Below are 13596 nucleotides of genomic sequence, written 5' to 3' on the forward strand. Positions count from 1 at the left end.
CCCGGGGTAGCCGGGACTCAAGCTGCGGCGCCGGGAGACCCTGCCGCGCCACCATCCCCCCAACCCCGGGAAGCCACCTGTGGGCGGGGCCTCGCCTGGGAGGCCTGGGAAGGGGGCGGCCGGGGGGCGGGGGGGAGGCTCGGAGACACTCTGCAGCTTGCACAGCCAGACTGTGCAAGCCAGACTTGACTCAGTGTCCCTTTATTAGAGGGTAGGGGGAGGATGGACTTGGGGCCCAGAGCCGGCGTCCCTGCGCTGGGCGAAAGCAGCTTCCAGCCGGGCTCGGGTCGTGTAAGGAGCTCGCGTCCCTGTCGTCAACTGTGAGGCTTTTACTCTTTACACATATTCCTCGGTTTTCTTTAGTTTTCTGCAGTTCATTCCAGTTAAGCCCCTCCTCGCCGTGAATAAGGAACCTCGGTGTGTTTGTAGATTCTCAGACCAGATATAGTATCGCGGATAGACTTTCCTGACCCGCGTCTCCACCGACCCTGCATCCTGCGCTGCGCCCCGGGTGGGTGTGCAGGAGTGTTGGGAGACACTCCGTCAGAGGCTAGGGGTCTGGACAGTCTCAGTTTTTAAAGTGCACCTTCAGAAGGGCTTCTCTGACGGTAAACTAAGGTTTGCAGCGAGTTTAGCGGTCAGTCCTTGTGAATGAGACATCTTACGGTTCGGGACAGCTTGGTGCGATGTGCTGAATAAATTAATTGTGGTTGGCTCTTTTTCTCTTTGTTCCTGTGGGTTACTGTGACACGGCGTGTGGCTAGTTTGTTTACAGTGTAATTTTACCTGTATCAAAATACAAAGGGCTGAATGTGACCTCAAAGCTGTCATTCACCAACATGGTGTATTATTAAGAGCTTCATTATTATGTTACTGTTCATATGCGAGTTTCCATGAACTCGCGTGAATTATCTTCCTTATAAATCCCATAGGTAAAGTCTCCTTAAATGCTGGTGAAAAATATACCTTTTTGAAGAAGGCAATAAAATGTTCTTGAGTGAAAATCCTAAGGGATTAACTTTTTTCTCTCCCTATGTCTTTATCTATGAGTTATTGTACTCGGACTTTGACAGGCATTTTAACACACACACCAGCCATACTTTAATGCGTGCTATCATAATTATTTCATTTTGAAGGTACTGCATATGCTACTGTAAATATGTTTCATGCTCTATTGACTCAGCAATATCCTTTTTTCTTTCTTTCTTTTCTTTTTTTTTTTTTTGTCTGCGAGGCATGTGGGATCTTAGTTCCCCCACCTGGGATCGAACCCCAGCCCCCTGCAGTGGAAGCACGGAGTCTTAACCACTGGACTGCCAGGGAAGTCCCTATCCTTATTAACCTTTTCATTCATCAAGAATTTTAAAACCTTCCCCATGGATAGTTTTTACAGCCAATATCTATTGTTTGGAGATGTTGGGTTTGCTAAGAATGTTTGATTTCAGAAGCAGATGTCGGATTCTAGACTTGGAAAGCACCTAAACAGTGACTTGTTAGATATTGTGTTAGTACAGTTTGAATCTTCCCCCCACCCCATCCCAATCTCTGAGTAGAAGTTATAGTACAAATATCAAACAGAGCCAGCCTTTCTATTCTATAACAAAGAACTCTACTCTCCGTGGTGGTTTGGGGTATTTTATTTTGAACAAGTTTCCATAATATCAATATTAGCCTGAGGGAAAATCCAAGACAGTTTCCAGTTTCTGGAGTAACTTCTTTATCACTTTGGATAAGCTGACTATGAAGACAATAAAACCAACCCCATCCTTTGCAAAGGGATTAAAAAAAAAAAAGTATGAAGTGCTTTGAAAAGTAAAATGTGCTACATAACTCTAAGACTTTCAATACAAAGCTAATACAAGTGATGTTGCTGATCGGGACTTGGACTTAAATTGAGATTCTGAGTTCTCCTTTTCAGACCTCCTTTGTAAGTCCCCTGAAGCTCACACTGTCTCTTAAGAACCTTGTTGGCTGTTTAGGAAGCTGCTCTGTCTGCTGGGGCTGTAGGGAAAGTGAGGCTGCTTGTTTAGTGTTAGACCCTATGCAAGGGTTTTATTTGCATTTTCTCACTAGAAACACATGAGGGTAGATATTCCAATTTTGCAGAAGAGAAAACTGAGGCTCAGACAGGCTGAGTGACTTGCCTAAGGTCACAGAAGTGTCACATTGTAGAACCAGGATTAGAAACCAAACAGGATCTGGTTCTCTACATCAGTGGTCCTCAACCTTTTTGGCACCAGGGACCAGTTTCGTGGAAGACAGTTCTTCCATGGACTGGGGTGGAGGGGGAGATGGTTCAGACTGTAATGTAAGCGATGGGGAGCAGCAGATGAAGCTTCAGTTGCTTGCTCGCCGCTCACCTCCTGCTGTGTGGCCCGGGTTCCTAACAGGTCCCCGGGGCTTGGGGACCCCTGCTCTTCATCACATCTTTAACCTTTAACTCAATGGTTTAAAAAAATTTTTTTGATAATCTGATGAAACTGTAAGTATCTTCCCAGGAAAAGTGGCCATATCCATATATCTACAAAATTTTGCATATAATTTCTGAGTCCAGCCTACTCTCTGACACCTTACCAGTGCTTTCAGGACACCCTGCTCTAACTATACCTGTTACTGAATGAGACAGAAAGCATATAACATACTCTATATAGGTACATATAGTCTTTTATTACTAGCAGCCCTTGAATTTGGTAGTTTTCAATTGGGTAAAAATTCACTCAGTAACTGAAACAAAAAGAAAAATGACGTGCTATGTTCTAATTGATTTTGTAAGCATCAAAAGTGCAGTTTATTTTTTGTAATTGTAACCACATTCTTTTTATTTTTTATTTAAAAAAATTTTTTGTTTTATATTGGAGTATAGTTGATTTACAATGTTGTGTTAGTTCCAGGTGCACAGCACAGTGATTCAGTCATACATATACCTATATCTATTCTTTTTCAAATTCTTTTCCCCTATACGTTATTACAGAATATTGAGTAGAGTTCCCTGTGCTATACAGTATGTCCTTGTTGATTATCTATTTTGTATATAGTAGTGTGTATATGTTAATCCCAACCTCCTAGTTTATCTCTCTCTCCCACCTTTCCCCTTTGGTAACCCTAAATTTGTTTTCTATGTCTGTGAGTCTGTTTCTGTTTTGTAAATAAGTTCATTTTATCATTTTTTTAGACTCCACATATAACTGATACCACATGATATTTGTCTTTCTTTGTCTGACTTCATTTAGTATGATAATCTGTAGGTCCATCCATGTTGCTGCAAATGGCATTATTTCATTCTTTTTTGTGACCGAGTAATATTCCACTGTGTATACGTACCACATCTTCTTAATCCATTCATCTGTCAATGGACGTTTAGGTTGCTTCCATGTCTTGGCTATTGTAAACAGCACTGCAGTGAACATTGGGGTGCATGTATCCTTTCTAACCGTGTTTTTCTGAGGATATATGCCCAGGAGTGGGACTGCTGGATCATGTGGTAGCTCTATTTTTAGTTTTTTAAGGAACCTCCATACTGTTCTCCATAATGGCTGCACCAAATTACATTCCCACCAGCAGTGTAGGAGGGTTCTCTTTTCTCCACAGCCAGCATTTATTGTTTGTAGATTTTTCAATGATGGCCATTCTGACTGATGTGAGGTGATATCTCGTTATAGTTTTTATTTGCATTTCACTAATAATTAGCAAATGTTGAGCATCTTTTCGTGTGCCTCTTGGCCATCTGTATGTCTTTGGAGAAATGTCTGTTTAGGTCTTTTGCCCATTTTTTGATTCAGTTGTTTGTTTTTTTAATACTGAGCCACATGAGCTATTTGTAAATTTTGGAGACTAATCCCTTGTCGGCCATATCATTTGCAAATATTTTCTCCCATTCTGTGGGTTGTCTTTTCATCTTGTTTAGGGTTTCCTTTGCTGTGTAAAAGCTTTTGAGTTTAATTAGGCCCCATTTGTTTATTTTTGTTTTTATTTCCATTACTCTAGGAGACAGATTGAAAAAGACTTTGCTGCAATTTATGTCAAAGAGTGTTCTGCCTATGTTTTCCTCCAAGAATTCTATAGTTTCCAGCCTTACATTTAGGTCTTTAATCCATTTATTTGTGTGTGGTGTTAGAGAATGTTCTAATTTCATTCTTTTACATGTAGCTGTCCAGTTTTCCCAGCACCACTTATTGAAGAGACTGTCTTTTCCCCATTGTATATTCTTGCCTCCTTTGTCATAGATTAATTGACCATAGGTGTGTTGGGTTTATTTCTGGGCTTTCTATCCTGTGCCATTGATCTTCAAAGGTGCAGTTTAGAACAATGGTGCTTATTTGAAGGCTGATCTTTTGTCTGGACTTCATCAACTATCCTGCAATAGCAAAGAACATAGATGTTGCCTTCATTTACAGGTTTTTTTTTTTTTTTCCTCCTAGAGATGGCAAATCCTGAGGCTGTTATAAGTAGCTGCAGCTCTCATGAAGAAGAAAATCGCTGCACTTTTAACCAGCATACATCTCCCTCTGAGGAGCTTCTATTAGAAGACCAGATGAGGCGAAAACTCAAATTTTTTTTCATGAATCCTTGTGAGAAGTTCTGGGCTCGAGGTAGAAAACCGTGGAAACTTGCCATACAAATTCTAAAAATTGCAATGGTGACCATCCAGGTAACCATCTCAGATCATGAGTTTAATGAAGTCTTCTTTTACTAACAAAGAGGACTATGGACAGTTTTTTTTCTTCTTTTATAACTTTTAACTGTATGCATAATAAAGAACAATAATTAAGGAGATACACAATCTTAAACCCTCCCTCTTCAATATTTGTGAAAGAAGACTTTGGTTTTTTTTTTTTTTTCTCTAACGCTTTTCCTTCTCACCTTTCATTAAGTTGTAATTTTACTCACATAATGTAATTAGTTTTCAGGAAAAGAAAATTTTAATATTAGGCTTCCAATCAAGAAGTTTAGCTAAAGTTTTCTAAATCAACTGTGGAAACTAGCTATTGCCCAACCAGAGGATTCTTTTTTTTTCCTAGTTAGTTTCCTGAGAATTTCTCTCTCTTCAGAAACTTCAGGGTTTTTGTTAAGAGTATTTGGATTCTCACATCCCTGTGATCATGGGAGCCCTGAAGTGGAAGAATGTGGAGTTGATTAAAAGGAGTAGCATAGGTAGTGAAATGTGAGACTTCATTTCAGGACATGTTGAATCTCATTTCCTTGCCTTCTCTTAGCATTTTGGGGGGAAATTATATTTTATGATTTTTTATATATACTTATGATTTACTCTTGTGAAGGTATGTTTTCCTGCTGGTGAGAGTAACTATCTCTTGTTAAAAGCAAAGGGGCAAAAATAAAAGATTTTAATAGGAAAAATAGATGTGATACGTTTATTTTTATTAATACTTTCTCTTAATTTGGTGAAAAATGCATACATAAATAAACAACTGGTATTCAAGGAGAATTTTTTTAACTCTGAAATCGCTAATCTTAACTGATACTTGAGAACAAATGCTTAAGGTGTTAGAAGCTAAGGCTATTTCTACAGTCATATGAAGTTGGTGAAATTCTTGCCTAAGTTTCTGATGCTAGGTGTTGTGTAAAGGAAACTGACACTTGAGTGATTATTTTGTTCCAGGACATTATTTCATTTAATTTCAACACTACTTCTATTGGGTAAGTACTGGAATCCTTCAGTTTACAGAATAAGGAACTGATATTTATAGAGCCACATGATTAGTACTGACTAGTACTGCCACTGGCGGAATCAAGACTTTAGAGGCACGTGTTCTCTCCCTTTAACATATCAACATAAAAATGGATGTTCAGTTCTCAGTATATTTGGCAAGCTGGAATTGAAATTCTTAACTTCCAGCTGATAATGTAGTGTGTCACAATAGTGAAAATATTTATCTGTGTTGTTTCTGATAAGTTGGAGGGAAAGCCTGTGTCAGTTGAACATGTTTTCTACTTAGAATGATAGGTACCACTTGTGTGTTTACTGTGTTTCGGCCTAAACATTTTACATCATCACATTCAATTCTTAAAACAAATCAGAGGTAGGTAGTAGTATCCCCATTACACAGATGAAAACACTGAGGCTTAGTGAAGTAAAATAACCTGTCATAGTCAGGAAACTAGAAGAATAGAACTGAGATTCAAACTCAGATTCTATTCCCTCTAAGACTTATGTTCTTTTTTAATTTTTAAACATCTTTACTGGAGTATAATTGCTTTACAATGGTGTGTTAGTTTCTGCTTTATAACAAAGTGAAGCAGTTATACATATACATATGTCCCCATATCTCTTCCCTCTTGCATCTCCCTCCCTCCCACCCTCCCTATCCCACCCCTCTAGGTGGTCACAAAGCACTGAGCTGATCTCCCTGTGCTATGCGGCTGCTTCCCACTAGCTATCTATTTTACGTTTGGTAGTGTATATATGTCCATGCCACTCTCTCACTTTGTCCCAGCGTACCCTTCCCCCTCCTCGTATCCTCAAATCCATTCTCTAGTATGTCTGTGTAAGACTTGTGTTCTTAATTACTCCTAAATCTTTTAGGGAGCTCATCTAACTTTCCTGTGTTTCCTAGGGTGGTCAAGAGGAAAACTGACTAACAGTTTAAGATGTTAAGCCTGTTAGTAATAAGCATATAAAAGGCATTTAGGTAAGTTTTTTTTTGAAGTAACTGAGGGTTTTTCTTAATTGTGATGTTTCCTTAATCTACACTGGAACAATCAAACAAATATTACATAAAGACTTTGTAATTGAGCAAATGAGGGTGACTTGATGACAGATTTCCTCTTTTCAGGGAAAAGACGGTGGTATTTCTGTTAAGTTGGAGATGTTGTGTCTGCAACAGCAAAAGAAAGATGACTATGATAATAGGCACCCTACTAAAAGTTTCCCTTTTCACACTGCCTGGCTCATTCTCTGAATTATAGCAGTTCTCTCTGCCAGTGGTACTCTTGTCTGCCCCTAGGCCCTTGAGGGCAGGAACTGTGTCTTCTAGCTCAGTGCTGGCTTGTGAAGGTACTCATATATTTGAATGAATCGGTAGAAATATCTTTGGGAATTCTCTGGAGGCTTTTTGATCATCAGCTTCGATAGATGTAAAACCCCTGGAATATCAAGCTATCATCTTACTGAGATTTAAATAAGACACAGCTTAAAGAGTCTCTTTAGAAATGAGAGTTGAGTTAGGTAGAGAGTGATGACATGTGTGGGGTACAGGGCATACATCACAAGGGGAGGTGAGAGCCGAAAAGATTGGTCCACTGTCTCTATTTTTCCCTGATCAGACACTGGATACTTTGTGTAGCATGAGCTTGGATAGTTAGAGCTTGGATTTATTCTGTTAGAGTTGGGTTAGAATTTTGACTATATACTTGCTACTGATGTGACTTGTAAAAATTATTTAACTTCTCTGAGTCTTCATGTATGCATCTGTAAAATGGGTGTATTAGGAACTATGCTGTGGGATTAGTGTGAAGAAAGTTCCTGCAATAGTGTATGGAACATAGGTTTTCAGTATTGTTCCCCTTTTCCATATAAAATATATGATGCCCCCCTTACTCTGGTATCTAAGTCAGAATATATGTTCTAAACTTACAGCGTGCACACACATGTGTGTGTGTGTGTGTGTGTGTGTGTGTGTGTGTGTGAGAGCAAGAGGACAACTGAGTTTCATGTAAAACTCTGGGGTCAATCCAGCATGAATGTTAAGGATATGTTATGTTAATATACTTTGATTTAGAGATGAGTTGAAAGAATATTTTTATTTTTGGCCTTATTGTCACAGTTTTGGTAATTAGACCTAGGAATATAGTTTGATTATAGGACTTAAACTTATGTAAGATATTTCTTAGGTTGTATTGTACACCTGCTTCAAGACCTTTTCGTTCTACAGAATTCATTTTGAACTCTTCTATTTTCCATTCAAGCCCCTGCACCATCTGACTCCAGTCTTTCTGTTCACATTATTTTCTCAATATTTCTCTAATTGAATTATGCTGGTGTCCTCAATGTCCCCCCCAAAGTGCTAAGGTCAACTCGACCTTCTTGGCCTTTCCCCCCGTGCTCCTCAAATGTCCCCTGCCCAAGTTATGCACATATTTCAGGGTTTCTATTATTCTTTCTTCCTTAGAGAAACCTTCCAACTTCCTTAGTTACCTTGCTTCTCCGAGCTAAAGAACTCCTAAAGGGCTTCTCTGAACTCCTAAAGCTTTTGTTGGTAGGGAAAATGTCGTAAGTGGGATCATACATGAAAATAAATGTTGAAAGTATGCAAAATCACTTTCTTTTATTTTAAAACTAGAAACCCACCTTATCTTTAAGGACAAATTAATTCACAGCTGCCAAACTTTAATTTCTATTGAATATATTCAGGATTAATTAGGCATTGAATCCTGAATAGATGAATTGATCACTCTATAGAGACCTTTTATTTCATTACTTTTTGACCCTCTTACTTTTTCTTTTTTTCTTTTAAGCTGATCTTTTTTGGGCTAAGTAACCAGATGGTGGTCGCTTTCAAGGAAGAGAACACTATAGCATTCAAACACCTCTTCCTAAAAGGATATATAGACCGAATGGATGACACGTATGCAGTGTATACACAAAGTGACGTATACGATCAGATCATCTTCGCAGTGAACCAGGTAAATCAAGCACATGCATTCTTCACTTGGGAAAAAGATTAGACTGGAAAATTGTTAGCAATGTACATAGTAGAAACTGACATTCAGTTGTACAAGGGTGAACATTTTTAAATGAAATATGTAAATGACATGTATAAAACAGTTAAGTTTTTTTAATGTTGCCAACAAACTTTAACAGAACTAGAAGTTGAGAAAAGCTTTTGTTTAGTAACAGAGAGACAGAAACTTTAAAGACTTAATTAAAAGAGTCAGAGCTAGGGCTTGGCATGAGAACCTCAAAGGTTTAAAATGATTAACCATGACCTTGGTTGTAAGTAGTCATTAAGTCCTCAGAGTTTATACTTTCAGGGACCCTTAACAAATAATGAGAATATTAACTTTGCAGAGTGTGTATAGTAACCAAGACCTGAAAGTTCATTTAAAAAATAAGTAAGGCCTTTATGTCATATATGACAATGATTTTATTGTAATATTGATTAACTGCCTCAAAAAGGAAGCTTGTTTTTCATACAGATGATTCAAATTCTATTCAGAGTTTCTGATCAATTTGTTTTTGCTACAAATAGTACTTTCTCAAGTCCAAAATTTCCTATTTTGTGGGAATCGTTGGAAGCTTTCTTGAAGTCAGTATTTCCAACCTGAGTTAGTCTTTAGATAACATTTCAAAAATATCACAACTCTTCTTCAAAAAATTATTATAGTGCAATTATGGCTCTCCTTATCCTGGAGACAAACTATGCACAGTGAGATAAAATACGTATTTGTGACGCTAAGGCTTTCTGATCGCATTCAGATTACAAAAATTGGCCAGAAATCTATAGTAATAGAAGTAAGCTGCATATGTTGTTAAATAGAAATATGCCCTACAATTTGTAAGGTAAAAAATAGTAAAATGCTGGAGATATTCGGCTTTGAGATTCTTGTTTTAAGATTATTAAGTTTATCTAAAGCTACTCTGAACCAAATTGGTAGTTTGGTTTTTGGTGGGAGGGGCGGGTAGAGGCAAGATGTAAACAGTTCATTAAATTCCTCCTAAAACATTTTTACCTTTTTTATATAGTAAGCCTAAGAGCAGTCTTAAAAATATAATATTTGGCATTCAGGCCATTCTGTTTATCAGATTTCCATGTTCTTTACAGAATTGCATGTAGATTCCTTGTGCTAGTATATAGGTAGATAATATTAATTGGGGTGGGGTTTACTTAGGGCAAGTGACTCCCTACCATCTTCTGGGCACTATCAGGCATTTTATTTTATTTGTTTTGAATTTTATTTTATTTTATTTTATTTTATACAGCAGGTTCTCATTAGTTATCTATTTTATACATATTAGTGTATATATGTCAATCCCAATCTCCCAGTTCATCCCACCACCACCACCCCCAGCCCCACTTTACCCCCTTAGTGTCCATACATTTGTTCTCTACATCACTATCAGGCATTTTAAACTGAAGGTAAAAAGTATCTTGATCACAATATTCATAAATAAAGTTTTTGTTGTTAATGAGGTCAGTTATTCTACACGATTCCAGGGAACTGAATAGAGAAAATATAGACTGATATGAAAGAAAGATCTTTGTTTGCTGTAAGGAAATCTCTTGATAGTTGCGGTGATAGTCACCAAGGAGAACGAACAGATAAGACAGTAGCTTCTCAGTCCTTAGAGCTAGTTCCATGACTAATTAGTTTTCCTGATGAGTAGAACCCTAAAATGCCACCTAACTGCATAACCTCTAGGGTTCATCCTGATCCAACACTGGTTATAACAGCATCACTTTTGTTCAGTATATATGTTTATGTATTTGAATATCAAAGACCTAGTTATTTTTATACTATGTCCTGGCTTTTAGCAATCAGTCATGTTTGGGCCATCTTTACTGGGTTCCTTCTTTCATCCGCCCCTTAAATTAAGGCAGTCCTCAAAGGCTTGTCCTTTTCCTACAGAATTTCCTCCTCTACACAGCCACTGCCATTGCCAAGAGACGTGACCCTGAACCATTTGCTCACACTGCTGCATGCAGACAGCTCACGAGCACCTCAGAACCACTCCGTCCAAAACGGGTTCCTGTTCTCCCACCTGCTCCCTAGACATGTTTCTCTTTCTGATCACTTGCTTAGATTTAAAGGTCTCAGGGTCTTGGAAACATTTATTCTTGCAGCTCAAGCATAGTCTGTATATCCCTGCTTCTGGGTGGCTTCCCTCCTTCCCCTCCCTACCATTTCTTGACTGTTTTCTAAAGGATTCACCTAAAATCACAGATTTGATTGCATAATACTCCTCATTTTATACATATGACAGTGTTCAGTGCCACATATTAATATATTTATTCCACGAAGGTGGAAGTACATCCCAGGCACTCAGTTGTTTGTGAATGAATGAAAGAGCTCAAAAGATTCATGTGTTCAGATCAGGTGATCACAGAGGGACCACAAAAAATCCATCTATAATCAAGGAGCAATCGGTTTTAATCTGCTTTACTTTGGGTGCCACATTACTCAGGTAAGGATCTTTAATGTGTTTTTATATTGTCTTCCAAAGGGTGACCTGGGGCCCATGGATCTGTGTGAAAAACTACTTCCCTCGAGGCAGAGCTGCAGAGGCAAGTAGGGACAGATGTCCAGCCTGATGAATGCCCCACAGAGGCCATAGCCAGTTAGGTGCCCCATCAGTCAGTCCTACAGGTCACCTGCCTTTCACCCATAGTCCCACATCACATTCCGGTCCCAGAGTCCTCTGACTCAGGCTCCGGAGCTGCCCTTTAGTTGGACATGGTCCTGCCACTTGCCCCTGACCACTGTCGACTGAAGAAAATGCATAACCTAAAAGTTGAGAGCTATGTTTTATTCAAGGACATCGCTGCAGACTGCAGCCCGGGAAGGCGGCCTCTCAGATAGCTCTGAGGGACTGTTCCAAAGAGGGTTTTTGCTGAAAAAAAAGAAAAACAACAACAAAAAACCCTTGTAATGAAACATCAAAAGATTACTGCTAATCATAAAAAACAGATATCTCAAATTAATGATTTTAGTGCCTTTCTATGTATGGGAAGATGCAAGAGTCTGGGCTCATGGCAGTTATTCCTTTGATATGCATCTTAACTATCCAGGACCAGTAATCTGTTTTTCTCCATCCTGAATTCCCCTCAGAGCACACCCTTGATGCCACTGCAGTGGCTGAAGGCTTGATGGCAGGCAACACTTGTCGTTTATTGGAGTGGCAGGCAACACTCTGCCTACAACATCCAGCTCCTGCAGGTGTTCAGACCTCCACGAGGAGCCTTATTAAGATAGCAAGGAAGTCTGGCTGTAGCATCACTTATAACGTTAGCATGTACCTGAAGCCCTGCACTTTGGATCTTTTGTGTCTCAAGGTCTTACAAGGTTTGAGACACAAGTTTCTAAGGTAGGAGGTTCAGATCTTTTTTTTTTTTTTTTTTAACAAATTTTATTTATTTATTTATTTATTTTTGGCTGCATTGGGTCTTCGTTGCTGCGCGCAGGCTTTCTTTAGTTGCGGCGAGCGGGGGGCTACTCCTCGTTGTGGTGCGCGGGCTTCTCATTGCGGTGGCTTCTCTTGTTGCGGAGCATGGGCTCTAGAGCACAGGCTCAGTTGCTCCGCGGCATGTGGGATCTTCCCGGACCAGGGTTCGAACCCGTGTCCCCTGCACTGGCAGGCGGATTCTTAACCACGGCGCCACCAGGGCAGCCCGGAGGTTCAGATCTTTAAGTAAGTCCTGTGGGGACTGCCTCACGAGGAGCGGGCGCTCAGAAGGGCTACCGGGCCCCATGGAGGTGTGACTGCTTCATGACCCCTGCTTGCCTTTCTGGCTTCACCTCCCGGTACACATCCCCTATTCCAGGCACACTGGTCTCCTTGGTACTTTACCGCATTCAATATCTTTTACCTCTTTTTTCATTTAATGTACTGTTTACCTCTTACTCCCCGACACCCCAATGTAAAACTACCAATTTGGCTCGGAGTAGCTTTATAAAGACTTAAGACACTTATTTCCTTGTATGTATTTCCTTGTTCCTTGAAAACAAACAGCTCAAAACTGAATATCTCCAGCATTATACTATTTCCCCCTATATGTAGGACATAATGCTATTTAATGATTTATGCAGCTTAATTATATCACTGTAGATTTCTGGCTCGTTTTCCCAATCCCAATGCTAGCAGAAAGGTTGGTGCCATAATCGCAAATCCTATCCTAGCAACTTACCATCTTGGTGTGCATAGATTAGCTCTAGTGAACAAAAATCCACTATCACAGTGGTCCCTAACCTTTTTGGCACCAGGGACCGGTTTCTTGGAAGACAGTTTTTCTACGGACAGGTGGTGTTGGGGATGGTTCAGCGATGGGGAGCAGATGAAGCTTTGCTCACTTGCTGCTCACCTCCTGCTGTGCAACCTGATTCCTAACAGGTTGCGGTCCCCTGCACTATCTCGTTATAGTGATTTTCACCTCACTGTTAATTTGACTCTGTGTCTCATTCTGTTACCTGAAAACTGGGTTTGCCTCTTGATGAATGTCACGCCAAAAGACACAGCCAAGCCAAAGGTCAGGAGAAGGAAGGCTTTATTACTTGCAGCAAGTAAGGAGAACACCAGGGATCTTTCCCAAAGCAGTGTCTCCTCAAACAGCAAAATTGGGGAAGTTTTAAGCTAAGGGTACATGTATAATCATGAAGGGGCTTGGGCGGTCAACAGAGTCCAAGTTTTAGTTGATTGAAGTCACGAGGGTCAGAAAAGGTCAACATCATCATCCCTTAGATTTCAGTTGACCTGGCAGTTAAGTGTTTTGGGCTAATCTTTACCATTGAAACAGAACTGGGAATCTTTACAATTGATGTATTATCTTTGCTGTTGTTACTTCTCTTGCCTGTTTCTGCATTCTATTGTTCCCTTAATATTATTACTGAGACCTGTTGAAGGACCAGCATTAGATCACAAAAAGG

General features: G+C 39.7%; 1 protein-coding gene across 2 annotated transcripts in view; it reads left to right on the forward strand.

Moving 5' to 3' along the window:
- MCOLN3 (mucolipin TRP cation channel 3) overlaps nt 1-13596 on the forward strand; it is a 35494-nt gene that overhangs the window by 222 nt on the left and 21676 nt on the right. Inside the window, exons 2-3 of one of the 2 annotated variants that reach the window (XM_082410300.1) lie at nt 4419-4648; nt 8473-8640. In XM_082410300.1, coding sequence (XP_082266426.1) covers nt 4421-4648; nt 8473-8640 — 396 coding nt within the window. In that variant the 5' untranslated portion in view covers nt 4419-4420. Of the gene's footprint in view, nt 1-169; nt 4649-8472; nt 8641-13596 lie in introns of those variants that run through there. The other variant, XM_082410299.1, reaches the window with a different exon arrangement.

This window comes from Balaenoptera physalus, assembly GCF_965194825.1.
Source record: "Balaenoptera physalus genome assembly, chromosome: 1".
NCBI classification, from domain to species: Eukaryota; Metazoa; Chordata; class Mammalia; order Artiodactyla; family Balaenopteridae; genus Balaenoptera; species Balaenoptera physalus.